Source organism: Meleagris gallopavo, chromosome 2 (genome assembly GCF_905368555.1).
Source record: "Meleagris gallopavo chromosome 2, MGAL_WU_HG_1.1, whole genome shotgun sequence".
Lineage (NCBI taxonomy): Eukaryota > Metazoa > Chordata > Aves > Galliformes > Phasianidae > Meleagris > Meleagris gallopavo.
The window spans coordinates 3819888-3838877 of record NC_139405.1 but is presented as its reverse complement, the minus strand read 5'-3'; the positions used below and the strand labels follow the sequence as shown (position 1 = coordinate 3838877).

Genomic DNA, 18990 nt, shown 5'->3' with positions numbered 1-18990 from the left:
AAAACTTCTGAGTTTCATTCATGTGATAGAATTCTTTGAGCATGTAATTGAAGTAGGTGGTAGAGAACCTGCTGATGCATCTTAGTCTGATTTTCATTTGGAAAAAAATCCCTCACAAATGTTGACTTGGGAGCATGAATTATCAGATAGAAAAGTGAAGCACTGCATTCCATAAACTGCTTTAGAGAGAGAAAACCAAACAGGAAATTTTCATCACGATACAAAACTGTTCAAAAGCTGCCTTAAAAGTCTCTGGGCTTGATTTGGTTATAGCTGATTTGAAGAAAGGCACTATAATTTTCAGACTGACCAATATTATTTAGATAATGTTTCATTATGATGTAAAGGATGTGTTGTGGTCCAAGGAAAAAAAAAAAAAAAGCATAGCACTTTGCTAATCCAAAAAAAAAAGGGGGAATTTGTAGATTGATATCAAACTCCTCAGAAGGTTTAAGTTGCATTGATGTGCTGATAGTTACATGGCTCTGTAGGAATGAAGAAGCTGGTACCTTGAGACAGTGAGTTAGGAGCCTCAAAATTCCCGTGCCTCTTTCTCTAGGTTTTGCCCTTCTGCTGGTTCAGTGTCAAAAAGCTCTGCCAGAATATGGATAAGGCATTGTATGTGGCTGAGGACAGAGAAATGAGAATGTCTGCTGAAACAGGGGGAGGGAGGGAATCCTATCAAGCCTTTCACTTAATGACAAAGGATTGGTTTGTATGCTGTGTTTTGAGAACAGTGGTATCAGCTGTCGGCTCAAAGGGCGAGCTCCCCTGAAAAGGACGTGGTACGTCACCGAGGCTGGGTGAGCTGATGTTTTACAGCCCTATCCCTGCCATCTCTCTTCATTGTAAATGTTTCCTATTTCTTCATTTCTTTTTATTCCTCATCTTGTATAGGAAGATGGGATGAATGCAAACTTGACAATGCAGTTTAAAATTTTCTTGGACAAAAATGCTTCTTTACAGATTTCACTTCAGGAAATCCAATATGCCTCTGCTGAGAGGCACACTGATTTACAGAAAATGTTGATTTTGTTTTACGAGAGAGGAACGGCGCAGAGCAAACGTAAAGTTCACAGAAACGGTATTACTGTCAGTAGGTGTTAAATAGAAATTGAAGGGAGGTGACACAATTGTATGACATATGGGCTAAGATGGCAGATAATTTTCTTGTCACAGCTGGTGCTGATCAGCTAACATATTTTGAGCACTGGAAGAAACTCAATATTCAGGTTGTGGCAAGGTATCAGTCTTTCTCACGGTATTACAATATGCAAGCACATCTGTGAGCTAATATTTAAAGTGAACCACAAATGCTGTCAGAGATTTAGAATCACAGAATCATTAACACTTGAAAAGACCACTAAGATCATCCAGTCCAACTGTCCACCTTCCACCAGTACTGCCCACTGCCCACGTCCCTCAGTGCCACATCCCCACGGCTCTGGGACACCCCCAGGTGACCCCACTGCTCCCTGGGCAGCTGTGGCAGTGCAGAATCACTTCTGGAGAAGGAATCGTTCCTAACAGCCAACCCGAACCTCCCCTGGCACAACGTGAGGCCATCCCCTCTCGTCCTACGGCCGTTCCCTGGGAGCAGAGGCCGACCCTGCCTCACACAGCCTCCTTTCAGGTCATTGCAGAGAGCCACGAGGTCTCCCCTGAGCCTTCTCTTCTACAGACTGACCATCTCCAGTTCCCTCAGCTGCTCCCCACCACATTTGTGCCCCAGACCCCTCACAGCCCCGCTGCCCTTCTCTGGACACGCTGCAGGCCCTCGGTGTCTTTCTTGCAGTGAGGGCCCAGCACTGAGCGCAGCACTCGAGGTGCGGCCTCACCAGTGCCAGTATTTTCCAGACAAAGCATCATTTGCTCCCTTACACTTTGTTGCTGTATGTGCTGTATGTGCCCAAGGACCTCAGTGCAGCTGCACCTGCCTACACATGATAGCCACACAGATTTTGAACAAATGAGACATAAAGCTTTCTGAATGAACAGCTTAGTTCTTCATGAGAGCAATTAGGAATTTATCAGCCTCCCCTGCTGCCGTGATCGTGATAGCATCCCTGCGGAGCGTGCAAGCTCATTGGGGATTACAAGTAAGATCAATTTCTAAACATCCACAAAGATTCTTAAAAAATCTCAAGAGAGATGGAGATTCCAGTGATGATCTGCTAAAAGGATGAGGCAGGCTGGTCAACATGATAGTGACAAGAAGGGCAGCTTTAGCAGATGCCCCAGATGCTCAATGGAGTGGCCATCATCTCCTGAAGAAGGCTGGTTGGATCTTCTCTGCTCTTGGCCAGCACCGTTTAGTGGCCAAAAGTCCCGGGAGCACAACAGGACCTGGTGCTGGGCAAGGTCCTGTGTAATACAGTACTATATTCCATACAATATAGTGTACGTATATATGTACAGTATGCAACAATATAGAATGTCAAATGTAGTTGGAAGACTGTCCATTAGAAAATCATTACAGTGAAAAATGTTTGGGCATCTCTTGTGAGATGGAGATCATCTTGATGCTTCTTGGAAAGTGGTGTCTGGTGTTCCTTTGGCATGGAACAATAAAAAATGCATTCGGTGATTTCTCTGCATGTAATAAAAAGAAGAAAAAGCATTTTGGGTGATGATATTCCCATGGTCTATAATGACCTTACATCACTGACTGCAAAGGCTGAATTTCTTTGGGGAGAAAAAGAAACAACTACATACTACTACACGTTACACCTGTACTCACAGTATTTTCTATCAAGATATAAAGTGCCCTTAGTGAAGAAAAAAATAACAAAACTGAAAATGTTGCAGTTTGTTAGTTAAGCTTATGAACTTGCCAGTTTGAAACATTCATTCCCTCCTCCCATCTTTCTGCCTGTATTTTGGGGAAAGACACCATGCAACAGCTGTCACCTGAGAGCCAATTTATTTCTATGTAGCATGCAAATTGTCTTTTAAATAATTAGAAACTGCGCCTAGCAATGCATTTCCTCACTGATTTGTGTTTGGTATAAAGGCTGAAGGTTAACCCCATGATACCGGATTTCCTGACCACAGTGGGCCAGTTGCCATTCTCAAATTAGCATTAACAACAGGCCCTCAAGATTCAGCTAACTGCAAGGAGTGACCCTTGCCTTAAATTGTCGCTAATGGTAATAAGGAGAGAAATTATATTTCCTTGCATTGAGAGAAAAGTTCCATTGATTTCAGTAGGAGTTCAACACTGTTAAAAGCTGCAGAATGTGCCCCACGACCCCATGGACAATGAAGATCACTTCTCCATTTCCTCTGCTGGAGGGTCCTGCAGTGATGCTGCCCCATACCCATCCCATGCCAGACCCCCTAATCTGTAAGGCCACTGCTACTACCCCCGGTCACCACAATATTGCTTGTGTGGGTTCACAGACTGCCACCCTTAAAGACTTAAGGTTGTGAATATACGAACCTAGCAAGAAATAAGTGGAAAAACAGCATAAAATCATCTGACTGTAGTTCCATAGTCACTTAGCTAAAAAAAGTGCTACCAGGGTCATAACAATTGCCTATAGCTTTGCTCCTGCAGCCTGACTCTACCATGTGTTAGGTACCACAGCTCCGTGTAGAGGAGTATCTGAGCAGCCCAAACTGTTCCTTAGCTAAACATGAGATTAAGAGCCAATGTTTTTGTTTGTAGCTGTGCAAACAGCAGCTGAGAAAATAGGCCATTAAGCCAGAAGATGATCACAACCAGTCAGACAGCTGGCTGTACCAACTGCATCACAAGGGGATGCACTTCAGCCCCCCTGGCTGCTTTATGGGATGCCAAGGTCTGCTGGGCAAGTTGGCAGGGCCCAGGGCAGCAACAGAAGTCTCCTCCCTTATCCCTACACTACCAGAAGGCTGCAGCCCAGCGTCCCTGAGCAGGGAAGTGCTAAGATGCCCTTATCAGGGCAGGCACAGCCATAGGAACCGAAGATGCAGTATTCTAAAGCTGAGAGTTCTGTGTACGGACCTTTTATGTCCTTGACTGTTTAACAGCGTTACTCCCTAGATTTGGAATCCACTTCAGGAAGAAGTTTCCGTAGTTTTTATTGATTCCCTATAAGATTGCATCTTGAAAAGGCTCAAATGGAATTTAAGCACCTGAGAGCAAGGCTCTTTCCTGATAAGGAAAATTTTTCTTGAATGGAAAAGAACATAAATTCCAGTAGGTTTAATACCAGTGTTCCCTGTACCACACTCTCTGAAAGCCTTCCAATCCCTCCCACCACTGCAGCAGCAGATAAAAGAAGGAGATATGGAAAAACTTCCAAAATATTCTTTAATTTCAAGCTTGTGGGTTTGGTTTTGGTCACCAGTGCTCCACACTTGCTTCCCAAAGGGGGAATGCAACCAACCAGTCATACCCTTTTATATTCTCCTGTAAGGCAGTTGCTGAGTTATGGAACGTGTCTGCGGAGCAGTGGAATATCCCTCTACTGCATTTGGAGTACAAAGCAGATCATTGGAGAGGCTCCAAATGGATGCTCAGTGGCATGGTGCCTTTAGGATGAGATAGAAGCGCTTCGTATAGGCTTCATTTGGCATTAATGAATGCCAAATTTGTAATACTGTATTAATGAACTTGTCTTTTAGTTATGACCTGCAGAAAATGTGGGTTAACAAGGAAGGGACAGTGCTGCTGAGGAAAGGAGCACCACTACTGCATGACAGAGAGTGCAGCAAAGGCCGCGGTGCTGAAGGAAACAACGTGTGTTTGGGCTGCCAGTGATACATAATCCTGGTAGAGGCAGCACGATTAAGCTGGTCAGTTTCTAAAAGGCACCCTCTGAAGCGCTGTGTTGCTTAGCCATCCTTTTTCAGAAGTCTTTTCTTGTTGCTACTCAAGGCCTGGTTGGATGGGCCCTGGGCAGCCTGAGCTGGTGGGGGGCAACCAGCCCACGGCAGGGGTTGGAACTGGGGGGGCTTTGAGGTCCCTTCCAACCCAGCCATTCTGTGATTCTGTGATGATTCTATTCACCACATTTACTCTACGTGTAATGCTGAAGTTAGTAAACTGCTGTACATTAAGCACTTCTGGTATTCAACAGATTGTAAAGCATGGTGGTAGACTAATGCATTGATGTGGCAAAGTGCTTTGAGTAACACAAAACACAGGGTACAAAGTGCTCTATTGATACTGCATTTATATTTAGTTCTTACAGAAATGTGTTTTAGCCATCTGCACTCACTCTGCTTTAATCTGCATCCCAGAGCCATCTCAGCATACACAGGCTGAGTGTCTTTCAGATGAACCCCAGCAGCACTCTGGTGTCCTGTCTATAGGACTATGTGAGAGGTGGTCCAAGTGAGATCAGCAAAAATCTCAAAACATGTTTAGTGTGGATGTTCTTCCACTCCTGCTGGTCTGAAATGTTTGCTAATGTGTAGAATCATAGAATCATTAAGGTGGAAAAGACTAGGATCATCCAGTCCAACCACCAACCCATCCCCACCATGCCCACTGACCGCATCCCTCAGTGCCACCTCCCCACTTGGCTTTTTCTGCTTAAGTTCAGTTCACACATCATAGTCCTCTTTACATGAGGCTAAAAGTGATTTACTGATCACTGTCATTAATGAGGGCTTAAGCAGAAGCAACCACACTGCACTGTTTAATGACTCAACTCTAATGCACCTCACAACATAACTGAAGAAAAAGGAAAAGAGCATTCAATGTGTGCAGTACTATTTTTCAAAGGACGAAGTGAGGACATATTTTTATTGCAGCCTGGAATAATCATCGATTAAGCATGAAATACGTGCTCCATACATAGGCTGGCTTTAAAAAGGACTTTCAAAAATGAAGGGTGATTGTTCATTAAGAGAAATACTACAACGCAGTGCTTTTTGGGGTTGGCCACGTCCCACACCATTAGCACACTGAGATCACATTGAAGGGATTCCACCTTAGGCTTTTGTTCATCCTGCAGACAGTGAGACTTATTTTCTGCAGGGATGAAAAAAAGCAGAGAGAAAATGTGGCAGGTAGCGAGCAGGGCTGAGAGGGGCTAATGCTGCTCAGTACACTTGGCAGCCTAATTAGAGGAAAAAACATGTGCTTTTAATGAAAAGAGGGACAGCGTAAGGAGAAAGGAACATGTGAAGGGATATCAAAGCACTAACAGCTATTTTTCATATTGGAATTAAATGCTGACCCCGAGGTACCCTGGTAAAGCTGTGCTTTGATAGCAAATCAGTGTAAATGGTAGAACCTTTTAAGTGACTTTCCTTTTTTATATATTACTATGGTTTCTAAGGTGCAGCTGACTTGCAAACGAGAAACCCCACATCCAAATCAGTAAAGGCTGGTCAGCTGAATTCTACCACACCGATCTGTGGTCCAACACTGCTGATACATATTAATAATTACACAAGCTATTATGAATGACTGAGCTCTGAAGTCATAAACGAGTAATTACAGAGGCGTGATCGTACCATTCTACACAGTGTATTTGCTGATGTGAGTCAGGTTTAATTTCCTTTTAATTGTTTTTCATAATGCATTACACGTGGGATAGTCTTGTGTGCAGAAATGCAATAGACCTTTCCTCGGGGTCAGCAATAATTTTCTCTCAGAGCAGAACGCAATGTTTTTATGCCTCCTTTTAAAAGCACAGAATTTCGAAAGTGTAAAGAGCAGTTTGATAAGAGGTTAACAACAGCTGCAAGCTAGTAAAATTAGGAAACATCACCAATTTCCAGCCCTAGATTGATGCATCTTCTCTTTACTTGGCAAAACGGGACAGTTCTTCTAGTGTGCTCCATCCCAACCCATCTCAGTAGTTTCCTCTCCACACTCCCTGGCATTGGAATTCCCTGCTCTTCGTATGTGTCCTCCCTCTGCTGCACCTGCCTTAGGATGGGAGCACGGCCGGAGGTCGGGGCCGGTTCCCCCATCACCGGAGTGTGGCAGCTTCAGAATGGACCCCGGGAGACAAAAGGTGTGCAGCTGCAAATGAAACGGAGAGTGGAGAATGGAGCTTTCAGACTGAAAGCATTTCCACGCGTACTCCATTTCTGCTTGCTAGCAATGGCCAACTTGATCCATTTTTTGTTCTGCTGTATCCCTTCGCGAGAGGAAGATCCCCTGTCTTTTGTAAAGGATGCCACTAAATATTTTTCTCCTTCCCTTTCATCTCGTATAGGCTGTACATCACAAATGAGGCAGAACGCTGATTGTCAGTGAAAGGCAAGAGGAGCTTCCTAGCAACAAAAAGGATGTCACTTATTGTCTTCAAAAGGAGACCATTTCATCCCATCTCCTTACAAATTCCTTCCCCTGATCTCCTCCGCCGATATAAAAGTCTGCCAGCAGGGGATCCCCGTTAGGAAGTGACCAGGAGTCTGAAAACCCGTTATGCTCCTGGCAAACATTGTCATCTTGTACATATTTAGCCTGATCACTCTGGCAAGTTATGAAAGACTAAATGGTGCAAACACATGTGGCAGATGCCGTTCTCATGATAGCCCAGGAGCCTTTGAGCCTCTGTTGGTAGCATGCCAGCTCCAGCTTGTATACTGAAGAGCATTATACTTTCAAGCTTTCTCCGGCTTGCCCTGAGGGACTGCTGCTGAAGTGGCAATAAAACTCAGAACGAGCCTCGGAAAGTCGACTTGTTGGTTTGGCTTCAGATGGGCTTTTCTCATTATTACAAACGTGAAGGGCCATATGCAGATCTGCTTCCTCCAAAGCACCATGTGTTCCTTTAGAAAGGTGATTCCAATGGGGAAGAAAGAAAATGCAGGGCCAGCAAAGGAAGTGAGAATTGTTTCCACCAAGCACTTCTTTGAATGGCCTCGGATGGTCACACTTCTTCAGGTGAAGGGAAGGACCTCCACATGTGGGAATGCTGATGTGCACAAAAAAAGGACGTTTTTTTGGTTGTGCTGTGCCGGTGATGGTAGCAGCGACACAGTAAACAACTTAAACACAACGCAGTGTGATCATTCTAATGCTAACACTGAGCTAAAGGTTTGGGTTGGACAGGATTTTTCTTCTGAAATGGAACTTTGATTAAATATTTGGGGAATATCCTCTTCTCCTGCTGCCCGCTCCTTACAAGTATGTCATGCTTCAAAGAAAGGTACCTGAAGCAGAGCTCAGCTCAAGCAAATCTCACATCCAACCTTACAGCGTCTGTAACAGCATCAGTAACTACCACTGAGCCTCAGCACATTGCTGCAAGGAACATATTGCAACACTGCGGTGGCCTGTTTTTCTGGCCTTTATTAATCCAGAAACCTTAATGATGAACAACATTTGTGTCATTGTCTACACAAATTTAATTTGTTTATGCAGCAGTTCAGTTAATCCTGCAATCTGCTTTTCTCAAATGAGGACAGATAATGGAGACACCGTTCTTTACAGGTCTTCGGGCTTTTAAATTCTGATAAAATCAGGATTCTTCACTGGGTCTTGCCACAGCTCTGAATTAAGCCACTTTAAATGTAATTACTGGAGCTGGCTGTACATCAGGAACATCCATTAAAAGAATTGATTGGCCATGCTGTTGCGAGAGGCATTTCACGAACAAACGATCCTGATGGGTCCAGAACTGTCATTTATAAAGGCGAAAAAGCAGGTAAATACTTTATTAGCGGTTAATGAGAGGTTCACGAGATAACTAAATTTCTTCTTTTTTAACCAGCTACTTCAGGGAGCCGTGGTCCATGGCCATCTATCACGACCGCTTTATCGATCTCCAGAAGGAGCTGCGCCAGATCCTGCTGTCAGAGCAGGTGAGAGAAACGCCGTTTCATCATTTGGGTAATCTGTCCGTGTTGTTCACTTCAGTTCCTTCTCCCATCTTTCTCCCAAAGCTCTGCGCTCCTGTTGAGCTATTTCCTGCACAGATCCCACACCCGCTGCCCTGCCGCTCCCTCCCAGTCTTTGCCGCGTTTTCAGATTTGCCAGCAGAACTTCCCACGAAGTCGCTCCGTTTTCCCACGCAGCACAAGAGGCCTGCCAGAAATCCCCACCTCATTTCTTCACTTATCACTTTCCTGGTGTTTCCTAATCGGAATACACCAAATGCCAACCTAAACCTGTCTCAGGCGAGCCTGCGGGCAGCGGGTTTCTCAGCACCTCCCCATAGGGAACGAATGGCAACTGATTTTTCTCAGCCATCGGTGAATTTCCCGAGTACAGACGGATCAAATGCTCACTGATGCTGCCTGCAGCCTTCCACCGCAGACAGAGCCATACAGCCCCACAGCTCCGAACCCAAACCACCATATCGAACCACAGGCCGTGGCTGACACCCCACGGAACTCCTGGCCGTGGGCGACTACAGGAGGGCCGCTGCGAGAACGGCTCCTCGAAAGGGGCCCGAAGGATGGGAGGGGATGGGAGGGAAGCGCAGCGCTCCCGCGGGCGCACCCGAACCACTCCCGGCTCTCTTTCCCCGCAGGTTCCTCCGGAGCGGCAGACCGAGGACAGCCCCGTCCCGCCGCCGCTCGCTCTCCCGGCCGTGCGCTACCTGCTGCGGCACGGCGCGCAGCTGCCCATGTACGCCCGCGGCCGGCCGGCAGGTGAGCGTGGAGCGGGGCGCCGAGCTCCGCCTGGCGGCCGCGGCCGCTCCGACCCGGGGCTGAGGTGGGGTGGGGGTTGGGGGGTTGGGGGGGTCGGGGGTCCGCGCGTGGGGCGCGGCGGGGGGGGGCGGCGGCGCGTGCCCGCAGCTGTATGCTAATGGCCGCCCCGCCCCGCGCTCCCGACCCCCGGCCCCCCTCCCCTCTCTTTGTCCCCTCCTTCCTCCCCCCGCCCCCCCCGCCGCCCCTTTGTGCCGGCTCCGCGCAGCTTTATGCTAATGCCCGGCACAAAGGCGGCCGCGGGGGGCTCGGGGGGGCCGAGCGCGTGCCGCCCGCGTGCCTCCCTCGGGGGACGGGGAGGGGAGGGGGAGGGGAAGGGCGGGGAGGAGAACGGGGGACGCGGGGCGGGGGTCCCCGCCGGCTGCTCGCCGCCCCCCCGCCGCGCCGCCACCTGCGGGGCCGGGGGACAAAGGGGCGCGGGGCGGGCACCGGCGGCGGGGGAGCGGGCGCGGCGCTAACAGGTGGCGGCCCGGCCTCCCGCTCGGCGACTCCCGCGGCCCGCCGGCCACGGCCCCGCGCCTTCGGAGCCACGAGCGGGGAAAGAAAGAGCGCGGCCGGCGCCCGGAGCGGCCCCGCGCGCACAAAGGGCCACGCGTGCCGGGGGCGGGCCGGGCGTGTGCCGGCCGCGGGGCTCAGGTGCCGCCGCCCCGCCCGCCGCCGCCGCTGATTGGCCGCGCCCGCCGCCGCCGGGCCGAACAATGGCCCCGGCCCTCTTAAAGGCGGCGGCGGCGGCGGGCAGGAGGAGGGAGGGAGCGCCGCTCGCCGCCGTCGGGCGCGGACCGCCCGCCCGAAGATGCCCCGCGGTTTCCTGGTGAAGCGCAGCCGGCGGCCCACGCCCGTGTCCTACCGGGTGCGCGCCCCTCCGCCCGCCGCTCCGCCGCCGCCTCCCCCTCCTCCCCCGCCGCCGCCTCCTCCTCCCGTGCCATTCGGGACGCCCGATGGCCCCGTGCAGGCGCTGCGCAGCCCCACGCGGCCCGTCAGCCGCGACGCGCTGCTGGAGCGCGGCTTCAGCCTGGGCTCGCCCGTCTCGGCCGAGTCGTTCCCCGCGCCCGCCGTGCCCAGCAGCATGGACCCGCTGCTGCTCGGCCCCGCCGAGCTCAAGCTCTGGGCCGCCCGGCCGCCCCCCAACCCCAGCGGCGGCGGCGGCGCTCCGGCCGCCAAGCGTCCCGCCGAGCCCGGCCGGCAGAAGGCCGCGGCCGGCAAGAAGGCGAAGGCGATCCGCAAGCTGACCTTCGAGGACGAGGTGACCACGTCCCCGGTGCTGGGGCTGCGCATCAAGGAGGGCCCGGTGGAAGCGCCGGCGCGGCGCGGGGGCTGCGCGCGGCCGCTGGGCGAGTTCATCTGCCAGCTCTGCAAGGAGGAGTACGGGGATCCCTTCGCGCTGGCGCAGCACCGCTGCTCGCGCATCGTCCGCGTGGAGTACCGCTGCCCCGAGTGCGACAAGGTGTTCTCCTGCCCCGCCAACCTCGCCTCGCACCGCCGCTGGCACAAACCGCGGCCCCCCGCCAAGAGCGGCCCCGAGGCGGCGGAGCCCCCCAAGGAGGCGGCGGCGGCGGCGGCGGAGCGGGACACGCCGAGCCCCGGCGGCGCTTCGGAGGCGGGCTCCGAGGAGGGGCTGTTCGAATGCCCGCGCTGCGCCCGCCGGTTCCGGCGGCAGGCCTACCTAAGGAAGCACCTGCTGGGCCACCCCGCCGCGCCCGGCCCGGCGCCCGAACCCGCGGCGGAGCCCGCCGAGCCCCGGCCGTGTCCGGTGTGCGGGGAGAGCTTCCCCAGCAAGAGCAGCCAGGAGCGGCACCTGCGGCTGCTGCACGCCGCGCAGCTCTTCCCCTGCAAGTACTGCCCCGCCACCTTCTACAGCTCGCCCGGCCTCACGCGGCACATCAACAAGTGCCACCCGTCCGAGAACAGGCAGGTGGTGCTGCTGCAGGTGCCGCTGCGGCCGCACTGCTGAGCCGCGGACTGCGCCCCGCGTCGCCCCCCGTCCCTCCCCGCCGCTCGGGTTGCGCTCCGCTCCGCTCCTCTCGAGGACGAAGGAGAGGCGAGGGTTCGGTCGGCGCAGCGCCGGCGCCTTCGCTCCGCTCCGGGACGCGTAGAACTGCCTTAACTCGTGCCGTGCCCGCGCCGCGCCGTCTGTATATGTTGGGTCGAGTCCTCGCGTTATTATTTATTCCTTATTTATTTATATTAATGATGAAGATGGATATTATTTGATCGCAGATGCTCTAACGTGCTTTTTTATTCCCTCCCCTCCCCACGTCCCCCGGCCCCACCATCTCACTGTGATCTTTTTTTTTTTTTCTTCTTTTTTTCTATAAAGGTTTTAACTTTTATACCTGGAAATAAACCACGTGACCTTAACCCGTCCGCCCGCGCTGCCGACAGCTCTCACTCCTAGATGCAATCTCTTTTTCTACACACATTATTTTCGTACCTGTTAGCTATTTATAGAGTGCTTCGATAGGACTGTTTCGACTGTATAATTATTTACTATTCAAATAAAAGTATTTTCCAATTCACGCCTGCCTTCTGCCTGCCCGCTGCGCTCTCGGCTGCCTTCCTTATGGAGTGGTGGAGGGTGGGAGAAGGAAGGAGTGCGGGGCAGCTCGGTTTGGAGGTGCTCGAGGCCGTTGTGTCCCACGGTGTGGGGCAGGGGATGCCCTCACTGAGCTTTGCTGCGGCTGTTGGGGAGAGTAGAGTGTGTGTGCAGCAGCTGTGCGGGCGAAAGAGATAAAGAGAGAGTTGCCGTCGTTGCTTTTTGGTTTGGGTTTCCTTGTAGGGTTGGGCTAAAAAGTGCCAAAAAGCACTGAAAACAGCGGGCTGCCGTGCTGTGCTTCCTAGGAAACCGAGCTCGTCCTGCCGGGGCTGACGTCAGGTCTGGGCGAAGCTGTCATAGCTGATGATCTGCAGAGGAGAACGTGGCCCAGCAGCACCCAAAATGCGGGTGGAAGGATGGGGCTGCCGAGTTTTGCTTTGCTCTGGGGCTGCCCGCCGTGTGCTGCTTTCCTTGGGCAGCCACGATCCTGGAGCTCCTCAAAGAAAAGGAGCTGAGCCCGTACCGTAACCTTTCTGGGCACTGAGGCCCTTCGGCGAGGCCTGAAGGCCACCCGTCTTGGGGCAGCATCCCATCCTGTGGCACCATCCAACCAAAACAGCTGCTTCGTTCTGCTGCTGGCTTCCCAATAGCAAAGAAAACGCGTTCCTCATCTGGTAGGAGTGAGATAAAATCGGATCAACTGCTGTGGTTGGTAGGGAAACGTCGGGGTAAAGCTCAGCTGCCGTGCTGGATGCAGGGGGATGTGCTGGTAGGGGCTGGTGCTTGGGGAGCAGCACGGAGAGGGGCAACTTTAGGGTTTGGGGAAGTGAGTTTCTGCCACAGATTCCCCCCCAAAACCGGGGTTTGCCCCTTATGAGCCCCACACAATGTGGCCCCGCAGCCCCGGGGAGCACCAGGTGTTTCTTTCCCGGTGCCATCTCTTCACCACCCGGCAGCCAGGAGCGGCCGGCGCTGTGCAAACAAAGCCTCCTGTCAGCTAACAAATCAATCTGCTGAGGGCTCCCAGCTCAGCTGGAGAGAACAGGTTTGGGCGCATCAGAAAATGCTGATCCCACCTGAAAGGCAATTTCCCATTTTTGAGGCAGTGGGAGCAGAGGTACGGAGGCTGTGCTGTGTGCATGGCCCGATCTGTTGGCCTGTTTTGCAGAACGCTGGATCCGGCCCCTGTTGGAGCTCACAAAGAGCTGAACACATGGTCTGAAATGGACTGTTTGCAAACTGAAAAGAAGCGGGGAGGTTAATTATGGGAACCTTCAGGGTGCTGAGAAATGCAGCTCCAACACCGTCAGTGTTGTGTGGGCGATGCGCTGCGCAGTTCTCCCCACGGCGCCGTCAGCACGGGCGGCTGATGGGGGAATAGCTGAGATTCTCTGCTGTGCCACTGCTCAGCGTGTTTCTTTTAGCAATGCTGGGACCAGCAGCCGTTCCTACAGCCGTCGGCTGCCCGGCTGGGAGGGCTCACTGGGAGCAGCACTGGGTGCAGTGGTTGCTGAAAGGAGGGAGGTGGGAAGCAGAAAATCATCCAGAAATGGGCCCGCAGAACTTTGCCTTCGGACTTCCTTTCCTTCCCATCAACCTGCTGAAAAGCTGTCGCCGATTCTAAATGAGTGGAAAAGCAGCTGTGGGGCTGTCGGACATTCCTGCTGTGTGCCAGCATCCTGCAGTGCTGGGCAATGCGTGGCCCTGTGCTTGGGGAGTTGTGATGTAGGAGCAGGCATCGCGACACGAGACTGAGTGTCACAGCTTGGGACCGGGTGTTGCAACACAGGTCCAGGTTAGGGTTAGGGTTATGGGTGAGGTTTAGGATTAGGACTTGGGGTTAGCGTTAATGTTAGGGTCACCTGGTTCCAACCCCCTGCTGTGGCCATGGTTGCCACCCGCTAGATCAGGTTGCTTATCATATATACTGTTACACGGTGCACGCAATATCATACAGCGTGCATATCCAATTAATGGTATTTTCATGTGTAATTGATGTATATCGTGACACGACTGATGAGCCCAGCCGTGTGCTCTATGACATCCCATAGGCTGTCCCTCCCGGCGGTGGCAGCATGATGCTGGGTGCAGCACCAGGGCAATGCTGTGCTCCCATTGCCCAGCTGATGGACAAGGTAAGGTGTGCAAACGGGGATTTAAGTGAGAACCTCAGAAGAAGAGAGAGGTATCTCAAAGCAGCTTTTCCCACTGCCAAATAATCCCGTATCATTCCCGCTGGCATAAGCGGGTGTTAATGCCTAAGCACCCCTGACATAATTATGACTGAGCACACAAACCCCCTTCATTTTCTTAAGCGACGTCTCCGCAGAGCAGGAAATCGCTGTTAGAAAGGTTTTGTTTCTAATGCCCATGCAAATTCCCAGCAATGAGGCATTACACGGTTTAGGAAGGGCAGCCTTGTCATCGCGCGTCTCCTGCAATGAATGGTATAGAAGTAATGTCTTCTGGGGCTTGGTAATGCCCTGTAATGACTATTAGTGAGAGCTTCCAAGCCCCTTCTGAAGAAGCCAGCGATGGTGCTGTCACTGATGCTGAGGTCCCTCCTCACCATTCTGTGATCCTATGAGAAACAAAACCTCTCCTTTAAAGGTGGTGACAGAAACAGACAAACACATTTCTGTGATCAATTTTTATTCACTAGAAGAGGTGTGAATCCTCTGAGTTAGCTGTCCCTAAGCCGTACAGAAGTAACGTTCAGTAGCAGCTCTGCAGATCTCAGCCCAGCAGAGCCCTCCCTGTTCTCCCCCAGTTGCCCTGACTGGGATGGCAGCTCCAGCATCACGGTGCACCATCATGGTGTGGCTTCACTCTGCTCAGGGCACCAGGGGGAATGGAGCAGCTCCGTGTCTGACTGCACAGTATGCAACCAATGCTGAATTTTCACAAGTCAATGTTGTTTTGACATCAGGAAAATATTATTAATTCTTCCCCGAAAGAGGGATGAGTATTGCTCCAAAGAGAAACGGCTCATTTTATTCAGAACACCTTTGAAATGATTTCAGACCATGGGATAACTAAAGAACAAGACAGCCTCGTGTATTCCGCTGCGAAAAACGAAATAAATTAAAATACACATTTTATTTTCCAACTTCCCCTCCCCGATCAGTAGAGAACAAAAGCAAAGGGTGAGGCAGGCAGGCGGAGCGGCACTCCAAGCGCTCAGCACGCAGAGCTCTGTGCCTGCAGCATCGCTGTGCTCACCCCAAGCCCAGCCGTGTGCCTCATCACCTGACTGCTGCATGGAGCCACCTGGAAGGGCTGCCACCATCAGTGCCCAGAGTGCTCTTCTGCATCCACCCGGCAGCAGCATGGAGTGGTGGCACGACAGCAGACTTTCGTGTTAACGTGTAGGAAGTGCAAAACCAGAAGGCAGAATGGAGCATTTTGCTTCGGTTCCCATCACTTCGATACATCACATTGAGTTCGGAGGTGTGCGCTTCAAGGCTAAGTGGCATTGAAGAAACAAAAAAACCACCCCAAAAACACAAAAATTGAACAACAGTTGAACAAAAAAGCAACAGGAGTGAGACCTGAGGAGGACGAGGAAGGCCGGAGGTATCTGATGCAACATCCAGAACTGGGCAGACACACCAGTGTCCACAACATCCAAAACCCAAATCTAGAGCAGGAGCTATGAGTTTTCAACCTGGAAGCCTGTGATACGTGCAGAGTGAAATACATTTCCCATCCAAAAGATCTGCTTACTACACAAAGTGCCATCAGGATGTTACATTTCCTTGGGAGCCTTCAGATGTGTTGTATTCTAGCTCATCAGAGATGCTTCCCCTTGCAGATTATTGCCCCAGTGCTGTGAAAAGGCAAAGTGGTGACGTGGGGAGCGCGCCGTCCCGCAGTGAGTCACACCCTGGTGAGAAGCTGTCAGGCAGATGTGCAGCATTTCATCTTCTGAAAGAAACGTGGCTGGGTGTTTCTCCACATGTGGACAGCAGTTCACGTCGCACAGCCCCTGCAAGCGTTACTGTGAAGGATGAAGCAGCCCTGGGGGCAAGGCTGAGGAAGAGGACTCCTTTCCAAACCACGTGTGGAGCCAGGGGACGGCTCACCTTGCACTGGTGCAGCAGCATGGAGAGCAGCCCAGCGTGTGCACTGCCACAGCATCCTCAGTGTGGGGACGGATGCTCCACAATAGGTGGTGATGGATGACCCTGAACAAGATAGCACGGGTAAACGGAGCGATTTCAGAGCAGGTGCTGCCATTCTATGAAATTGGCAGCAGCCTCCTGAATTTCAGATAAATGGGCCTCACTGATTATCACTAATTCTTTGCTCCGTGCACAACAACTGCCTCGGATGGCTGCTGAAAACGAGACGGGAGCAGAGGTGAAACAGATGCTGAGCAGCACCCGATCACTCGCCCGTGCTCCAGAGGAGGACATTCAGCACGTGCCTCATCACTACAAAGCTCAGTTCTGCTCTGTCACAACTCCCCGGTTCACAATTCGTTGGACGGAATGACTGAAATCAGTGCTCTGAGACGACGTGAGGCAACGGGCATCAGCGCTGCTCCGTGCCCTCGTGCGATGAGGTGGGGGGAAAAGTGCTTGCTGCCCATCTCCTCCAACAAGCGCCCATCCCAAGTGGGGGGTCCTTTAGGCGAGGAGCAGAGCCCGGTGCGTGGCGAGGGGTTCCCCGGAGGGTGCTGGGTGTCAGCTGGGAGCCTTGCTGAGCGCGCTGGCGGAGCGGCGGAGCCTCCCGCAGGCTTTGCTCCCGGCGCTGCGCGGCGCTGAGGTCAGCTCTGCTGGCTCTGCTCCTGCGGGGACGGCGAGGTCGGCGCTGGTGCTGGCGGTGAGGCAGCCTGGAAAAGACAGCGGGCAGGGGAAGGCGGGCTGAGGACGGGGACAAGCTGTGCGTGTCCGCATCCCAACGGCCGCTCTGCAGATACAGAACCTCGGGTCTTTCTGACTACTGCAAGTGGACAACGGATGCCCGTCAAGAACCGTGCTCACGGGCTTCCTTCTTCAGCACCTCCCCAGAGGCGGTTATGGCTGCGGGTCGGGGCTAATGGCTTGTCTGGATGAGAACAGCTGAGGGGACAGTTATTACACTGCGGGGCGGTGAATAAAGCTGGAGTGTGTGCAGCTCCTGCCTGGCTCTGGTGCAGACGCGCACGGGGAATACCGACGCATGCTGCAACACAGCGCTGCTCTTGCTGCTGGGGTTTCCACCCATCCCAAGGCGTTTCTCGGTGTCAGTGTTATTTCATTAGCTCCCCTGGGCTGCAGTATTTTTAAATCTTGTTCTAACTAACTCTCTGTGTGTTTGTTCCTGGAGGCGGAGGTACAGTGCTGTGCCCCGGTGCTTGCAAGCTTGGAATGGTGCTCGGAGCCCAACCTAATGGCTGTGGCCAAGCACCTCTGTGCTCTGATGGCCGTGTGCTGCAGCACAAACCTATGTCCAGCTCAGCAGTGGGCTGTGCCTTCTGGCTGCCCGCTCCCAGCCAGGCTTTCTGGCTGTGTTGGAAGTGCACCAGTACAATGGGACAACCTGCATGAATCTTGGGACTACTCAGAGCTTGGAAATTCAGGAGTGTTTTCAGCACAGGCTGAGCCTCATTTTGCTTCCTTCCTAAAAGGATTAAATCTTAGGGCCCTGCTCTATCTAACTGTGGGTATTTTGGTGAATAGGCACTGAACCCTGTAATGCTGAGGTCTGAAGCCCACTCTGCTCCTTCGAAATCCCATAGCTGGTTTACAACCTGGCGTCTGCATTTCAAATGGAACCTTTCAGTCCCAGATTTATATTTCAAGCCAACTGACTGAAAGGGAAATACCACATTAAAAAAAAAAAAAAAAAAAAAGGTGAAAAACATGACTTAATGTGCAAAGGCATTTTCTGTGAAAAGTGTGGAGCTGTCAGTTCAGGATTCAAAAGAAAACCTGCGGTGTTGTTCACAGCACGGGGAGGAGGGGGTGTGAGGGAGGTGTCACACTTTACATTCCTGCAGTCAAGCGGCATGGCAGATGGTCAAAATAATACAGTTTCCCCCAAAAGGACGAGCTGGAGCAATATTCATGCACGCTCCCCACAATGCCTCGCTGAGAGTGAAAGGCTGCAGGCAGGGTGTGGGTCAGGAGCTCCCATCCCCACGTCCCACAGCCCCACGTCCATCCCGCAGCCCCGCAGCCCGCAGCCCCGCACATTCCTGCAGTCCCAGCCGTTCCCCCAGCGAGTCCTGAGCTGCGCGTGCGGCCTCTGGCTGTGATTGATAGGGAGACAGCAGCTGCAGAGTGAGCGAGAGTTAACTACAAAAGATAAAGGCTTTCATACAAATATTATAATTCCACTTGCAAGCCGTCTGGCACAAACTCTAATTGCTTCGCCTCCTCGCAGGGGAAGCCTGCAAGTTTGTTGGGAGGGCAAGGTGCTCTAAGGGCCTTTTTGGAGGATTCACCCTTTTTTTTTTTTGGCCCTTCTGAAGCTGTGTTTGCTCCAGAGGGTACACAGGCAGTATGGAATTAGGAGTTATAAGAAGCAACAAGCAGCTTTGTTGGTTGTTAGCTAAAATGGATTTCCTTTTGGCTCGCAGGTGGGTCACTGGAGGCTTGAGCCCTTCCAAATTCACAACTCAAGCAAGCAGGGGGGTCTCAAAGCACGAGGAGCCAGGTGAGATGTGCAGCCCTGCCGTGGGCAGCAGGCAGCCTTAGTGAGAGGCAGAGACAAAGCCCAAACCCAAGGGCAGAGCACGAGGAGGAGGAGGAGGAGGTGGAAGAAGGAGAGCGTTAGTGATGGAGCGCGACGCATGGCTGCGGGAAGCATGGCTCTTACCTGCGGCAATTAGCGTAACGAGACCGTTACATACTCTAATCTAA

General features: G+C 52.3%; 3 protein-coding genes across 12 annotated transcripts in view; 2 read left to right on the top strand and 1 right to left on the bottom strand.

Moving 5' to 3' along the window:
• CFAP61 (cilia and flagella associated protein 61) overlaps positions 1 to 12122 on the top strand; it is a 93866-nt gene extending 81744 nt beyond the window's left edge. For 6 of the 7 annotated variants that reach the window (XM_085218665.1, XM_085218668.1, XM_085218664.1 and 3 more), the window contains 3 exons: positions 8667 to 8757; positions 9429 to 9549; positions 11924 to 12122. In XM_085218665.1, the coding sequence (XP_085074791.1) occupies positions 8667 to 8757; positions 9429 to 9549; positions 11924 to 11949 (238 nt within the window). In that variant the 3' untranslated portion in view covers positions 11950 to 12122. The other variant, XM_085218669.1, reaches the window with a different exon arrangement.
• Positions 9921 to 12122, top strand: INSM1 (INSM transcriptional repressor 1). Its single transcript, XM_085218672.1, has one exon. The coding sequence runs from the start codon at positions 10400 to 10402 to the stop codon at positions 11555 to 11557; it is 1158 nt and encodes a 385-aa protein (XP_085074798.1). The 5' UTR covers positions 9921 to 10399; the 3' UTR covers positions 11558 to 12122.
• Positions 12123 to 14774: 2652 nt separating this feature from the next.
• RALGAPA2 (Ral GTPase activating protein catalytic subunit alpha 2) overlaps positions 14775 to 18990 on the bottom strand; it is a 121517-nt gene continuing 117301 nt past the window's right edge. For 3 of the 4 annotated variants that reach the window (XM_085218661.1, XM_085218659.1, XM_085218660.1), the window contains 2 exons: positions 18947 to 18986; positions 16876 to 16976 (listed from right to left, as the gene is read on the bottom strand). In XM_085218661.1, coding sequence (XP_085074787.1) covers positions 18982 to 18986 — 5 coding nt within the window. In that variant the 3' untranslated portion in view covers positions 16876 to 16976; positions 18947 to 18981. Of the gene's footprint in view, positions 17008 to 18946; positions 18987 to 18990 lie in introns of all 4 variants that reach the window. The other variant, XM_085218663.1, reaches the window with a different exon arrangement.